This window comes from Amblyomma maculatum, chromosome 3 (genome assembly GCF_055883805.1).
Source record: "Amblyomma maculatum isolate TAMU_Amacu chromosome 3, ASM5588380v1, whole genome shotgun sequence".
Taxonomy (NCBI): domain Eukaryota; kingdom Metazoa; phylum Arthropoda; class Arachnida; order Ixodida; family Ixodidae; genus Amblyomma; species Amblyomma maculatum.
The window spans coordinates 218,952,923-218,968,102 of record NC_139346.1 but is presented as its reverse complement, the minus strand read 5'-3'; the positions used below and the strand labels follow the sequence as shown (position 1 = coordinate 218,968,102).

The 15,180-nt window shown below is 44.0% G+C and overlaps 1 protein-coding gene across 2 annotated transcripts in view; it reads right to left on the bottom strand.

Moving 5' to 3' along the window:
• Positions 1-15,180, bottom strand: part of LOC146197737 (putative RNA-binding protein EEED8.10) — a 135,373-nt gene that overhangs the window by 99,551 nt on the left and 20,642 nt on the right. For both annotated transcript variants that reach the window (XM_084599648.1, XM_084599649.1), the window contains exon 7: positions 1,431-1,544. In XM_084599648.1, the coding sequence (XP_084455774.1) occupies positions 1,431-1,544 (114 nt within the window). The remainder of the gene's footprint in view (positions 1-1,430; positions 1,545-15,180) is intronic.

Here is a 15,180-nt window from a genome sequence, read left to right as displayed (position 1 = left end):
AGCATTCTAGGATGATTTGAAAGAAAGTTGTAAGTTGTCAAACTTGCCAAAGAAAAAGCTCAATTTGGTGACTGGGACAAATGATTTATTTTGATAATTTTGGCAAAAAAAAAAAAAAACAACAGTGGTTAAAAAGCAGTTATCTTTCTGATAAAAAAAAAATTACAGCAATAGCTGTTGAGATATTGCTCCTCCAAAATGGTGACTGTCTAAAATTCAATTCTGAGAAATCGGCAAAAAATGTTTTTGACAATTTTTGAATTACTAAGGCTAACAGCAACTTGATAAAATAAGTTCAGACGGGTTTTTGGTGTGAATGCACCGTTTCCCATCAAGATAACTGCCCCTGCAACTCTGAAGGAAATTTATTCTGACAAGCTTTGCGATTCTGCAAGCCATATGCGACGCCGTTTCACAATCGCCGCTGCCGCCGCACCACTAACTTTTCAGAGTACTCGATCTGTCGCACCCATGAGAACTGCTTAGGTATCAGCTTTTCATCCGCATCGTCATGATTATGATGCTCATATGCGGCAGGAATCGCCTTGAGTAAATCGTTGCGCTCTTCTGTCGTGCGGAGCACCACCGCAATGGGCCCTTATAGGCCCGCCGTGGAGCGTCGACACTTCGTTCGATTGCGAATAACAGAATGCCGCGTTGCCACACCTCCGGCACGCCTCTTATCTCCACCTTTCTTCACATTTTAGGCCAGTATGTTGCTCGAACCTAAATTTTCTGCGTCTCAAGCCGTGGTCGTGACGGCGAAATGTCGCTAAGCCAGCTAGGCCTAACTGTGCGACCTTTTCAAAATGGCGCCAGGCCACAAGCAGCCGACGCCGGCAGCCAACCAAAAGTGGCCAGTTGGGTCACATGCTTTCAGACAAAAGCAGCGTGCGAATGTCCCTTCGTTTCCCGCTTCGGGTGTTCACTCACGGATGCCAATCATGACATGGGAATAGCCTAAATCACAATCTTTCGAACGAGACCAAAATGATGCCGGTGGAGCGCGTATTTCTTGATCTGCGGCCATGTGGAGAGCATATTTCTTGATCTGCGGCCAATAAAGACTCAGCACGATTTGGCCTCGGTTTAAAGGACCAAGCGTCCTGATTTGCAACTTTGGAACACTGTAACGTGTGAAATAGGAGCTATTTTTCAACCAAAACTTGCAGGTAATTACAAAAACGTCTTAGGACCGCGAAAATAAAGAAATTGAAAAACCAATTTTGAGACCGATTTTCGGCCGCAAAGAGCCGTGTCCCCCCCTTAACTATAAATGGAGCTTTTACCGCCAGACAAACATCAGCACACCCTGATGAGGGAGTCATACGATTCAAGCACAAGTACTAATTGCTGGCGCCTCTCAGCGCCTCAGGACTGTAAATTATGGGGTCCACAGCTGCTCAGTCCACCAAGAGCAACACACTCACTGATTGCTTCGGCTGCCTTGTAGTCAAGGGCGTGGGATGCAGAAGGCAGGTCCAGACTGCGGAGAGATTCACCACAGCGGACCAGAAGGGCTCGGAGAATGCTCACAGTCAGGGCTGAGGAGGAGGACAACAAGTTTAAGAGTTAGCCAAACACACAGGCCGCTTCACTGAACACGGGCTGGGCTCATTTTGTATTACTAATTTACAGCTCGAGCTACCTGAAATGAAAGAAGTGCCTATTACCATGTGAAAGCTTTTTGAGTTAATGACATATGCGGCAAAAACCAGAAGCATTAGATGTGCACCACAATTCTCCACCTTTATCTCATTTCCTTTGGCAGCTGAATACAGCACAGCCTACATATACTCAGGTTGCTATGCAGGGTCAGAAAAGCCCACACGAGCTCATGGTAGCTCAGAACAGTTTCTTTGATGTCACACATTACTTCCATAATCCCGTATAACCACAAAAATTAGGTGAGTGATCCTAATACAACCTAAATACATAAGGGCACAACAAGTGAATGCATGAGATCGTTTAACTAATGTACCATATTAACAAGTATTATAAACATGACCATGAATATAGCTAAAAGTAGAGTTTGAGAATACATGAAAATGAAAAAAAAAAAAGGAAAAAGTATATAAGTTACGATTACAATGCGGTCATAGTTTGTTTAAACCAACTAGAGAAATAAAAAACAGACAGTATCGTGAAGTCTGGTATACGCCGATATTAGAGAGCTTTAGTTTAGCGTTAGTGTAATAGCGGTGGTAACGGAAATAAAGTTTGCATGCCGCAAACGACTCACCCTCAAATGAGTTTTAGCATAGCGTTTAGCAAACGGTACACAAACTATTTTGCATGAGGTATCAGCGATTGAGGATATATTCAATATTCTTGCCAGCGCCGCCTGGTAAAACAGTGTTGACTGAAATGACACAAGGCATAGGCTGAGCTACAGCGAGCTGAGAGAGGCTCACTTTGAAGTCGCAAGCAAAGCAAAACTTTTATCTGTGGTGCCTGTGGACAAACATCTGCTTTTAAAGCAGACGGCATGCCCTTCCAGCGCGACGCTTGGCCTCTGAAATGTCTACATTCTGCAGGCGTCTTTCAACTATACCGTCGAGCGTCTTGAATGATTCACGGTATCGTCGATGTTGACATGGGTGGAGATCGAAGAACTGCATCTAGGAGCGCGCGCTCGCGAGCTTGCTCAGACTTGTTTGAAGCCAACAATTTGGAAATCTCCCTGCAAAGCAGAGGTGAGCCACTACTATATGCCACTGCCGCTCGAAGAATGGTCAACTGGTTATATCTGCAGCGGACTCTGCGCTGTTCAGATTGCAATTCCGGTTTGAAAAAATGATTTTTAGCAACTTTACAACAGGCTTACTGTGCCAGACACTTTCACCAGCGCCCAAGGCGTTAGGGTCCCTGGCCGAAAAGGCGCTTTGTATTGCACTAGGAAGGCTTGCGTATCCTGACCACTGCTGTGATTTGGAACCTATCTTCGGTCTGCATTCATCAGTGATGTCCAACGTCATGGCTCAGACTATCAGCACACTGTTGGTAGTTTTCTGCACCATTTTAACGATGCCAACAATCACAGCTGGCTGGCAGAGGAATTCACAGCAGTGAGTATTCACACAATTCATGAAAAAATTTTTTTTTTTTGCTGTCGTATGCTTCGAATCGAAGCTAATAAAACCGGCCATGAGCGGACTACGATTATTAAAGTGATGCTCAAAATGGATTGAAGTTCTGCACTTCTCGCAGCATTGCGACGTCGTCATGAGCAGTGAAACGTACAGACCCGGCCAAATTAATAAGGAGCACGCCTCACCAATATAAACATTTGCAACATAGCGTATCGAATACACTGAAGTGTATTGTTCATATATTAGCACGTGACGGTGCGTTCTCGCATGAAGCTAAGTAATCACCCCCCTTTAACGAAGGCCGCTATCCTTTGGACAGCGGTGGCATTTTCAGCCAGTTCAATGAGCTTTATCTGTGTCCACATGTCGGGGCTGAGCAGTAGAGCCTTCCAGTGATCAGAGTCTCATGTGAAGTACTAAAGATTTCGCATTGAAAAAAGCTACAAAGCTTACTTTCATCTTAACTTGCATGAAACGGGACCGCATGTCTATTTGAGCATAAGTTATTTTTTTCACACATGCAGCATTTGGATGTGCAATCCACTGTGACATGGTCTGAAAAAACAACAATAAAGCGCATGTGTGTGTACCCCTTTCCCACAGCAATGCTAAATACAGTAGAACCTCAGTGATATGAATCTCACGGAGTCACAGAAAACTTTGTATCAACTGAAAATTCGTATCACCACAAGAAACAATAATGAGTATGTATGGAAAAGGCATTCAAGCAGATCTGTTCAAGGCCACACAGCCACAGTTCGCCACTCGCGGCATCGGTGATGTGATGTGTGGGATGCACGCAATTGCAAATTGCTCCCTGTGCGTACATTCCCGTCACGGTACGGCATGACTAGCGATCGCGATGTTACAATCACTAGAAGTGCAAAGTGTGATGAGTGCGCCAGCTCATTCATTGTGTTTTTTAAAGGAAGGGCATAGATGGCACTGCTGCACGCGGGCAGCCGCTCGTGCAACAGCAGCACTGGTTCAACGACGGTCATTATTCTGTACAATGCTTCCGTATGGTTCAAAGTGCTAATGGAAAAATGCCAGTGCTGTGCTTCTGTTCGTACACACGCAATATCACTGCGATGTATCTCGTTTTACTGTAATAGAGGGAATGCTCACACCTGCGCGCTCGCTTTGATACTACCCTTAAGTGGTTTGTATAATGCAATATGTAGAAATAAAATAGCAGACTCCCAAAATAACGAGGAAAAAAATTATTCCCAAGCTAATATTGCCTCGATATCAGCAGAAAACTTCTGTGCAAAGGAGGTGTTTCTTCTCTTAGCAAGTACCATATTTTCCGGTGTATAAGTGGCGGTTTTTTTCTAAACATTTAATCCGTGCGTCTTACCCACCTGTGCGACATGTATGGAAAAATCCCAGCCTCGGCTGCCACGTCTGGTCCGCACCGTAAAGACGTCTGAGCGCTACGCGAAGTCAGCGCACGTTAAGACCCTGGTGGTCTAAATTAATCCGAAGCCCATAACCACGACGTCACTCACAGTACATAAACCCCACAATTTACAATTTTTACATGGCAAAATATCGGGTGGGCGGCGCATGCATGCACCCAAGCCAGAAAATTGCGTGCCACAACTGGGCGCCATTTTCTGTTATGCACAGTAACGGCTTTTCGAAAGAACACAGAAGTTACACCAAATTGTCTTTCAAAGACTAAACGCAGCTCATACGCTTTTATAGAACGTTTAGTTTTGAAGGAGGAAAATGTGTTGGTCATTTAAAAATGGTAGCTTGCCGGTAACAAGTTTTAATTTTTGAGCTGCTTTCGTTCGAGTAATTTCCGTCCGCATTGGCAACTTCATTGCAGTGATCGCTGTAGCAGCTTTACAGTCGAAACCCCCAATAACGAAATCACTGGAGACAGCAAAAAAATTTGCTTTCGCAAGAATTTCATTGCCGCGAAAATGAGACAAAAAAGATAGACAACAGCCCGCAAAAAAAAAATTTATTGCCAAAAGTCAGTTAGCTTGGTTTGCTGAGCCTTGCCTTACAACAACTTCATAGTTCTACTTTCACACTGCAAGCCACAATATCGTGGCGGGATTTAAAGCGGCTCAGCCAGCCAGCGCTTGCTCTGAATTGTTCATGCCCGAGCATGCAGGCAAAGCCCAAGGCCTTGTGCTGCCAGACAGAGGTACTTTGTTCGCGTGCTGTTCACAAAACCAGGCAAATACTGCCTTGTCGATGTCCGGGAACGCCACAGCCGTCACTGTTTTGTGCTGTGCTCGAACACCATTCTCAGGCCCGTTTCACATGATGCGATTTTTGCACTGCAACGCTGCGATTCTTGTCGGTCTAGCCGCAGAGGGAGCGTCGCTCCAGCCGCGGAGGAGTTTCCAACACGTTGGAATTCAGTCGCAGCGTCGGCGCGGTCATTTTGCGACTGACCAATGAGGAGCCGAGAAGCGTCGCGACGTCATGTGATGTATGGCGATGTGCACCGGGCTGGCACACCCAGTATCGAAGGAGAGTGCGCGCCTCCATGAGACACCCCTATTTTCACGTCCTATGGTTTCATTCGGCGCAGCAACGCGCTTTTTGTATGCTGAAAGACTGCTCGTTTTTATAAATGCGTATGAATTATTGCTTAGAATCTAAAAATACATCTCAGTATTTCAATCAAACACGCTCTGCGTACGCATTTTCTACAAAATATCAAACAACCCTGAGGGTATCTCTCACTGAATTCGCATGCGGGTTCACTGCATGTGAAAGCGCTGTGCGAAATTGCACTGCGGCATCACCGACTGCACCGAAAATTTTCGCTGCAGCCGCAGCATGTGAAATGGGCGTCAAGCGCACCGAGAATGGCTGCCTTACTTTTCAGAATTGTGGACACAGAGCTGCACGCAATCTCGTACTCGTCGGCGATATCCAATTTTTTCCTGCCTTTTCTACTTGAGCAATGATGGCAGCCTTCTCTTGCAGCGACAAAAATCTTATTTTTTTTGGCATGCTTCAGCTTCACAACACAAAAGGAACTAATAGTTCTAGTTGCTGAGATATCCTTTGAGCAAACTTGCAGTTCAACATAAAACAGTTTTAAGAAAAAGCCAGAAAGTAAACCAAAGCAATTTTAAAGATTGAAAGAGAGAAACATTTACACAGTTACATTTGAAAAAGCCTAGCAAGCCCCAGGCAAGGTCTCCCTCTCTCATATGAAACTTCAATATTTCCTAAACCGTCTTTTTCACAAGGCCCCTCTGCGCATGCGCGTCTCTCCCCTGGTTGAAAACGAAGCTGCGCATGCGCAGTACTTGGCTTCCGGTAGTAGCTGTCAAGAACACACATCGTCATTTTGCAGGCGGCTGCGTCTCTCAAGGACGTTTTCAACCAGTAGCAGATAAATTTTCATCCACTCCCAGAGGGCGCCACATCTTATGAAAAAAGCGGATTGCCCACATTCAGTTCGGCGTACAGCTTGTGAACAGACTACGCGCACTTCGTGTTTTTCAGTTGCATGACTAGCAGCCAGAGTCCGCTTGTTTTTCACTCAAGGTGGCTAACGTTCAATTCTGAAAATACATCATTCAAAGCCATTTGATGATTGCCAGTATCCTGCATCGCACATGTCATGAAAACGTTCACGGCGAAAGGGTTGTTTCCGAGTGCCCTCAATGCGCAATGAACTGATGATGTCTCGCCGCAGCATTTGTGCACGAAATGCAATTTCAACAAGTCCGTATTCCCACTTATTTCTAATTAATTTCAGAGCATCACAGCACAGTTTGCAGTCTGCAAGTGATGAAAGTAAATGGTTCACGAAATTAAAATTCACAACGAAGAACGAAGTTCCGCTGGGTGGTCGGGTCGCGTCGCCAGCAATGACAGCAAAAAATTCAATCTTCCTGTCCGTTACCGCACTTGAAGCTGCTATTCTATCTTGTCCGCCGCTATCTTTTGCCACTCTTTAGTTTTTCCGGGCTGCTGAAACCCCGTGTCTTGACGTACGCAGCTGCCACCGAAGCTACTTTCGGTTGCCAGGAACATTAGGCCTAGCGCGGCGGGTAAGATGGCACAGTCATTGTATGCAAGTTTGTCTTCTTGTGCGTACCGTGATTTTTTCGTCATGTAGTTTTCTGATCCGCGAACGAATCACTTTCTTGTCAAGCTTATTTCTTGGGTGAAATTTCACCGCTGGCCGATGCGTCTCGTACTGCTTTGATCACAACACAAACAAAATGCGGTGTGTGCGGGCAACCGTTTCAGACTGGCGCTCTGCAGCGGCCCTCGTTGATTGCTCATTATGCATCAAGAACACTATTCAATACTGCACTTTTATTTTTTCACAGGGAGTGGCCAATATAATGCTTCGCATTTTGTATATGTCGAAAAATTTTTTAAATGTTTGTTGTTTCCTTTACAAGGACATTTCATCAAGTTTCGTTCAAGTTTTTTCTAAAATCTGGTTTTTGAGAAATTGTGTGTTACAACCCACAACTTCATATTCAAATTTGTATGCCTAAAAAGCAAATCTATTTAGCTTTCTTTTTGTGTATTGTATAAAATTTCAGACATGATAGTTTTTACAGAAAAAAAAACCTACTGAAACCTACAGAAAATGGCCATTTTGCCCACGGTAGGAAAAGAGTTAATGTTATACTTAGCACCTATGCGAAAGAAAAAAAATGTTTTCTTAGCGGCAAAGAAGGCCTTGGCACTTGAGGCTTAGAAATGACCTAATCCCTTAAAGGGACACTGCAGTGGTTTTCAAATGTCCATATACTGTAGATTTTTGAAGTAGAATATTTGATGATCATGCCTGTGAAGTTTATTTTTCGATTATGCATGCAGTAAAAGCTCATTAATTCGAACTTCACGGGGCCGGGAAAAAAGTTCGAATTATCCGATGTTCGAATTATCGAATGGCCTCGAAAAAACTGACAAGAACCATTTGTATTACAGTGAATGTACCGTATTTAGTCGCATAACAACTCGCTCGCATAATGAACCCACTCAGCCCCGATTTGTGCCAACGAATCTGAAAGAAAAAAATATTATAAAGGCGTCAGTCGTTAGCGCGTCCTTCCGTTTCGCGCAGTCACGGTCCACAACACATTTCTTGGCAGTGGGCCAAGATGCTGCGCAGCGATACAGGCGTGTTTATATTTTGACCCGCGCGCGGAAGGAATGAGAGGGCACAGTTCGGCGACGGCTGGTCTAGGGCAGCGCCGTGCCTTTCTCCAAAGGCGCATGCACCTGCAATATCGCCATGTTAGCCGTACACCAGCACGTGACGTTTGCAAGACATGTGCGTGAAGGAACGAGAGGGAACCAATGCAGCTGTGGTGTTCGGGAGAGGGGCGATAAACGCGATAAAGCGAAGCGCAAGGGTGTCCCCACTTTTCCGTCTGCTGAGCTTTATCTCTCCCCTCTCTCTCATTCCCGGTCTTTGTTCGCAGCAGCATGCACTACGCATGCGCGGACAAGCTGGCTCAGCCCGTGGCAGACACTTCAACAGTGTGTGCTGTGAACGCTCTGTGCACGGCGGCTGACATGCGATGCGTGTCTCGTGTCGTCATGTTGAACGCGCATAAGCTACGGCGGCTGCGGATGCCAAGAAGTGGCAGATCTTTTTTTTTGCGAGAGTCGTTTATCCTTGCAGTCATGCTGAACGTGCGGCGCAGCGTAAGCTATGGCGGCTGCGGACATTAAGAAGCGGCAGATTTTTCCTTTTTTTTTTTTTTGCGAGAGTCGTTCATTCTTGCATCTATGAATCAACGAAAGCACGCGGTCAGCCGCCATCATGACACCGGCTTTTAGCATTGTTCGCTTCAAACTGCATTTGCAGCTATCACGCTTGCCAATGATTTTGTAGCAGTGGACTACGCCCGCCCCAGGCGTGGCCCGATAAATCGAACCAGGCTTGTGCAATCAAGCCATTACGCGGGCACTCTGCCAAGTTCGCTCCCTGCCACTGCAGGGTCTATAAAAAGTATAGTCAAAAGATAAACACGCAGTGACGTTATCGCTGCGCAGCATCTTGGCGTGCTACCATAAATGAGCTGTGGATGCGATGGTCGAAACGATGAGACGCGCCACCGAACGCTTTTTTTTTTTTTTTTTTTTTTTTTTTCAAATTCTTGGGGGCAAATGTGGGAGCTGGGTTCATTATGCAAGTAGGTTGATTACGCGACAAATACAGTATCATTTTTCACGATCGCAAGTGGTGTCTCAAGCAGATTTCTGTATATCGAATTATTGATATATCGAACTATTTCACGATCCCCTTCGAGTTCGATATATCAGGGTTCAACTGTATAATAAAACAAGGCGAGCACTTCAAAGAATAAAGAACGCTGTGCACTTACGAAAACCAGGGACATTTCCCCAAGATATGGTTAGGTGGGTTACTACAATGATAATGCAACATTTCACCACGAGAGGCGACATCAGTCGTTTTCATGCGACTGTGTCAAATTAAAATTATAATCTCTTGTTTCTTGAATATTGAAGCGCTCGATCTATACTACACGAGGCAAGATTTTCTCATTTCGACCACAATCCCATTAGTTAAATCTCGTTACAAGAGACACTGTTACAAGAGACACTCGGTTATAAGAGACATTTAAAAATGGTTTGGTTGGTTTTCCTATGTCTGCTATGTTAACAACATTGCATACAAGAGACGTGGTTACAATAGACACTCGGTTACTAAGGACAACTTTTTCAAGTCCCTCAAGTAAAATCTTCACTATTTAGAAGAGAAAGCCCAGGTGTGCTCACGCAATGCAGCTGAAGCATACCATCTCATACATGATGCACTTCAGATTCCCTCAGCTAAATTAGTATGTTCCATATCAGCATCCTTTTTGTTGTATATGTCAAGAACTGAGAAAGAGTGCTTCCCATTGATTAGAAGATCAAAACGACCCCCCGTTGTTTCAGCCACTGGCATCACATTACTGTTGCCTACAAAACTAATCAAAATGCATGAATGACATCCAGCATATTTAACTTCTCGTTGTTAAAATTTGATCACAAGATGAAAGCTCAGAATCCAGATGTCTTTCCCTTTGTGGACAATGCTTCTTGCAGCACCAAAGTTCTCATGCTCAAAGCCACCAAAGTTATTTTTTCCCCCCAAACTCCACACCCTACCTTCAACCAACAGGCAAAGGCATTATGCGCTCTGTCAAGTTGCTGTACAGAGGAAGGTTGGTGGAACCCCTGTTGCTCAACAGGCAGCAAGACTGTACAATAGTAATTGATGCGAGGTTGGCTGGCTGTTCAGGTGTCTCGAATGGCCTGAGAAGTGGAGCGGTGAAAAACTGTTTCGGACAAGCAGGCATGATGTAAGAGGGCCCATATATGGATACTGTTGAAAGCTTCCTTGAAGCATGGGCGAGCATCCAAGAGACTGCTGAGGTATCATAATGTTTTGAGGAATTCGTATTTGCAGATGTGGATCTTGTGTGCTCCCAAAGTGCTTTCAGACTGTGCAATTCTCGCTCAAGTAAATGGCACATGTGCCATTGAGGATGACTACAAGGACATTTCAAAGGAAAAGTGTCAGCATCTGAGAGTGACGAGCATGTAAGAGTGCTTCAAAGATATTAGAGCAACAGGAAGAATTGCAAAGTGAAGTGCTTTACCTCCAGAATTTGGGAAGGAATACACTCTGCACTCAAAAAAATACATACTAGTATGAATAACTTCTTTAAGCTTTCCTGAACAATTTCCTGATAATGCGTGTGAATGCATTTATATTTGTTGATGTGCAGTAAACTGATCAACGTAGTGCTTTTATAATTTTTGGTTACAAGAGACCTTGCTTACAAGAGACATCTTTTTCGGGTCCCTTGAGTGTCTCTTGTAACGAGGTTTTACTTTGGTCAGTGTTCTGTCCCTTGAATAAAAACTTATTTTCAATAACAAATGAAAATTCGCCGACCGTGCCGGCACCTGCACGAATACGCAGGACATTGACCTTTGCCAGCAGATGATATGCGCTATTATATATGACTACTGACAGCTGCATACCTTTCATAAATACTTCATTTCATGCCTTTCGTTTTTTGAGAAAACACAGAAAGCTTATTCACAAACAGGATGCCTTTGTTTTGCACAAGTTGACAGATGCTGTAACCACCAGTGATGGGCAGAACACTGAGTGTGCTTTCCTAATGAACATGAAAAACTGTGATCCATAACGTGCACTGATATCACAAAGTACACAGATGTCTTCACGTTTTGCAGCGGCCAAGTCAAGTTTTCAATTGGCGACGCACGATCTTAACTTTCTCCCAAAGGTCACTTACAGGTCAGGTATCGTTACTCGCACATTTCTTGAAGGCTCGAGCAGGGCCTAGCTCCTAGCTGCTCTCGTTCTCTGCTTAGTAGCATCTCCGAAAAATACTTTGGAAGACTGCGAATCTGTGTTTGAACGGCTCAGGGCAGCCACAGGGCTACCTCTAACAAGATGTGCTAACAAAATACTAAAAAAGGACAGCCCTAACTAGCCCAGTGTAAAGCTTTGCTGTCATTTTCCAAAGATGAAGATCACAAACGGTGCAAAGCAGCTTTTTTCGAGAGGTTTGACAGCACTGTGAATCACTCTGTTTTGCACTTTGAAACATGTGCTGAACAAGGCACTTCTTACACCACTGTCATGTAGCCTGGCACAAAGCAGTAGACCTGCTTGCTCTGCCGGGGTGGCGCAGTGGTTACGGCGCTTGACTACTGTTCTCAAGAATGCGGGATCGAATCCCGGCCTCGGCGGCCGCTTTTCGATGGAGCCGAAAAGCAAGGCGCCCGTGTGCTGTGCGATGTCAAAGAACTATCAAGCCCACAGAGCTGTATTTGTATTGGCGTAGAATGTGTTCTGGTTGTACGATCCTTGTTGCTTTTGGCTGGGGATATTGAAACCAACCTGGGACATGAACCTGACACCATGCTTGCCGAGCTAAAGAAACTATCCACCGGGCAATCTACACTTCTATCTGAGATCCAAGACACGAAAAAACAACTTATGGCTACTGACGCTGCAATAGCAGACTTAACTACACGCATGTGCATCCTTGATTCACAAAACCAACTAATCACCGAAATGCGGTCACGACTGGACTCGATGGAGACAGCGACAGCACAGATGTCGGCTCATAAAAAACCTTGAAGCTCGAGTTGACGACGCTGAGAATGTCGGAACAATGAACTGTTTTATGCAATCCGTGACAATGACCCTAGTGAAACTTACACACAGTCTGAAGAAGCTGTAACCCGTCTTTGTTTTGAAATTTTTGATATAACAGTCGATCCAAAAGATATTGAGCGCGCGCATCGCCTCGGACGTCACGCATCTGGAAAACCAGACCGATAATCGTAAAATTCTTCTCCCACAAAACGAAGCTGGGCATCCTTTCCAAAGAAAAAAAATTCAAAGATACTGAATACTGAAGATTTCTCGCATGAGGTTAGGAAGGCACGGAAGCAACTTATTGCATTTGCAAAAGGCACATCTACAGCTTATACGCTGTTATAAAATCTTTCTTATCGGCCGCACACGGTACGTTTATGATGAATCCTCAGGAACTGTTAGGGAAATCATATAGCAGCTGCCTAGAAATAGCATCCCACAACATCACTCCAGGCCCGCGCCTAGACGTACACCTCAGCCTACTCTTCCTTTTTCAGTACTTTTCACTAACATCCGCAGTTTTATTTCCAAGCGAGAAGAAATCTCCAGTCTTGTTCGCTCATCCAACAGCAACATCCTCGTATTAACCGAAACATAGCTAACCAGCGAAGTTAAACAGTGAGGTTCTGACAGACTTGCCGAACTTTACTTCCCGGAGGAGTGCTCATTGCCTTTTCTGATTACTTACCATTTTCAATAATTTCTGTTCATACTGATCTTGAAATAATGTGGCTTTTCTGCCGTTGTGCTCCTCAGTCGGTTCTTGATGTTTGTTACAGGCCCCCACACAACAACCAAAACTTCTCAGAGAAGCTTAATAACTTGCTGTGTGAACTTACTGCTAAATATAGAAAGTCGCATATACTTCTCTTTGGCGAATTTAATTTTTCGGACATTGACTGAACTACTAACACTATTACAGCATCACGCACATTGGAAGCGAAGCATTTCATAGAAGTCAGTCTGAACTTTGGCCTTACACAAATTATTTCGACCCCAACCAGAATAACACAAACGAGCGCAAACATCTTAGACCTATTACTTGTCAGCCACCCCAAAAGTGTCAAATCAGTTACGATCCTTCCTGGAATAAGTGATCACGAAGTACTTCATGCCGATAAAGCCCTAACTTCGCTTCGAACCCAAAGCTTAAAAAAAAAAAACATCCATTTGTATGACAAGGGTACCTATACAGAGATTAGTCGTGAACTGGACGCCTTCTTACCATCTTTCCAAACTAATTTTCATAGGCGGTCCATTGAAGAAAACTGGGCTATGTTCAAGAATAAAATTACCAAACTAACTAATAGGTTTATCCCTAAGTTCATCTTCCGAGAGAATTCGCAGAAACCATGGTTCACTAAAACACTAAAACGATTGGAAAGTCGAAAGAAACATCTTTTTTGCGCAGCCAAAGCACAAACTAACCAAAAAGCCTAAGATAAATACTACGCTGCCGAAAAGGCGTATAACCGCTCAGAGGCCAAGCATTCTTTTTTTAACAAGGACTTGCCCAAAATTCTGGGGCCATCATCAACCCTAAACACAAAAACGATGTCACTATCACAAATGAAGCGGGAGAAGTACTTAGTCATGCAGATAGTGCTCACATGTTTAATACTGCATTTCAATCAGTGTTCACTAACGAATCCGATGTGCCATTTCCTGTGCTAGATAACTTTTTTGATAATATTATGTCACCTGTTGAATTTAACACCTCTGGGATTCTATCGCTGATTGATAAAATGAACCGTTCATCCACAGCCGGCTTTGATAATATCAACGCTAAATTCCTTAGGAGTACTAAACCCATCAGTGCCACATATTTATGCTTGCTATTCCAGCAATCACTTTCTAGAGGCCAACTTCCACTTGACTGGAAAGTTGGGAAGGTCATTCCAGTCTTCAAATCTGGTAACACCAATTCTCCATTAAATTATAGTCCCATTTCTTTAACAAGTGTGCCTTGTAAGATCATGGAACACGTCATATTCTCCCATGTCATTGCCTTCCTGGATTCAAACAATTTTTTTCATTCTGCGCAGCACGGGTTCCGGAAAGGCTTTTCTTGTGATACTCAACTAGCACTTTTTATACATGACCTGCATGCCAACATAGATCTTAACCTACAAACTGACGCTATCTTTCTTGATTTTAAAAAAGCTTTCGATAAAGTTCCTCACAAACGCCTGTTACACAAGTTATCTTACATTAACCTCGATCCAAATGTGGTTGTATGGATTACCGAATTTATAACTAACCGCACTCAATCCGTCTTCGTAAATGAATATAATTCCAGCTCCCTTCCTGTAACATCTGGAGTGCCTCAAGGTTCCGTACTAGGTCCCCTTCCGTTTTTAATATACATAAATGATTTACCCTTTCAAGTGTCCTGTAAAATCAGCATGTTTGCTGATGATTGTGTTCTTTATCAAACAATTAATAACACCTCTGATCAATTATACCTCCAAAACGACCTTAACAAGATTCAGGATTGGTGCGAAATTTGACAAATGGAACTAAACCCTCACAAATGCAATGTACTGTCTTTTCATCGCCGCCGTAACCCACTCGTATCCCATTATCAAATTGCCTCCGTTCCCATGCTACCAGTGCTATCATACAAATATTTATGCGTAACTCTGTGCGCTGATTTGTCCTAGAAAACTCAAATAACTAACATCGTTTCTTCAGCTAACAAATCCCTTGGTTTTTTAAGATGTCATCTTCGCGATGCTCCCGTACACGTCAAGTTACTAGCTTACGAATCACTCGTGAAATCAAAACTAGATAATGCATCACCCATTTGGCACCCACATCAAGCTTACCTCACCAATGCACTAGAACTTTTGCAGAATCGCGCCGCCAGATTTATTCATTCATCATACCATTACAGCACCAGTGTATCATATCTGAAATCCC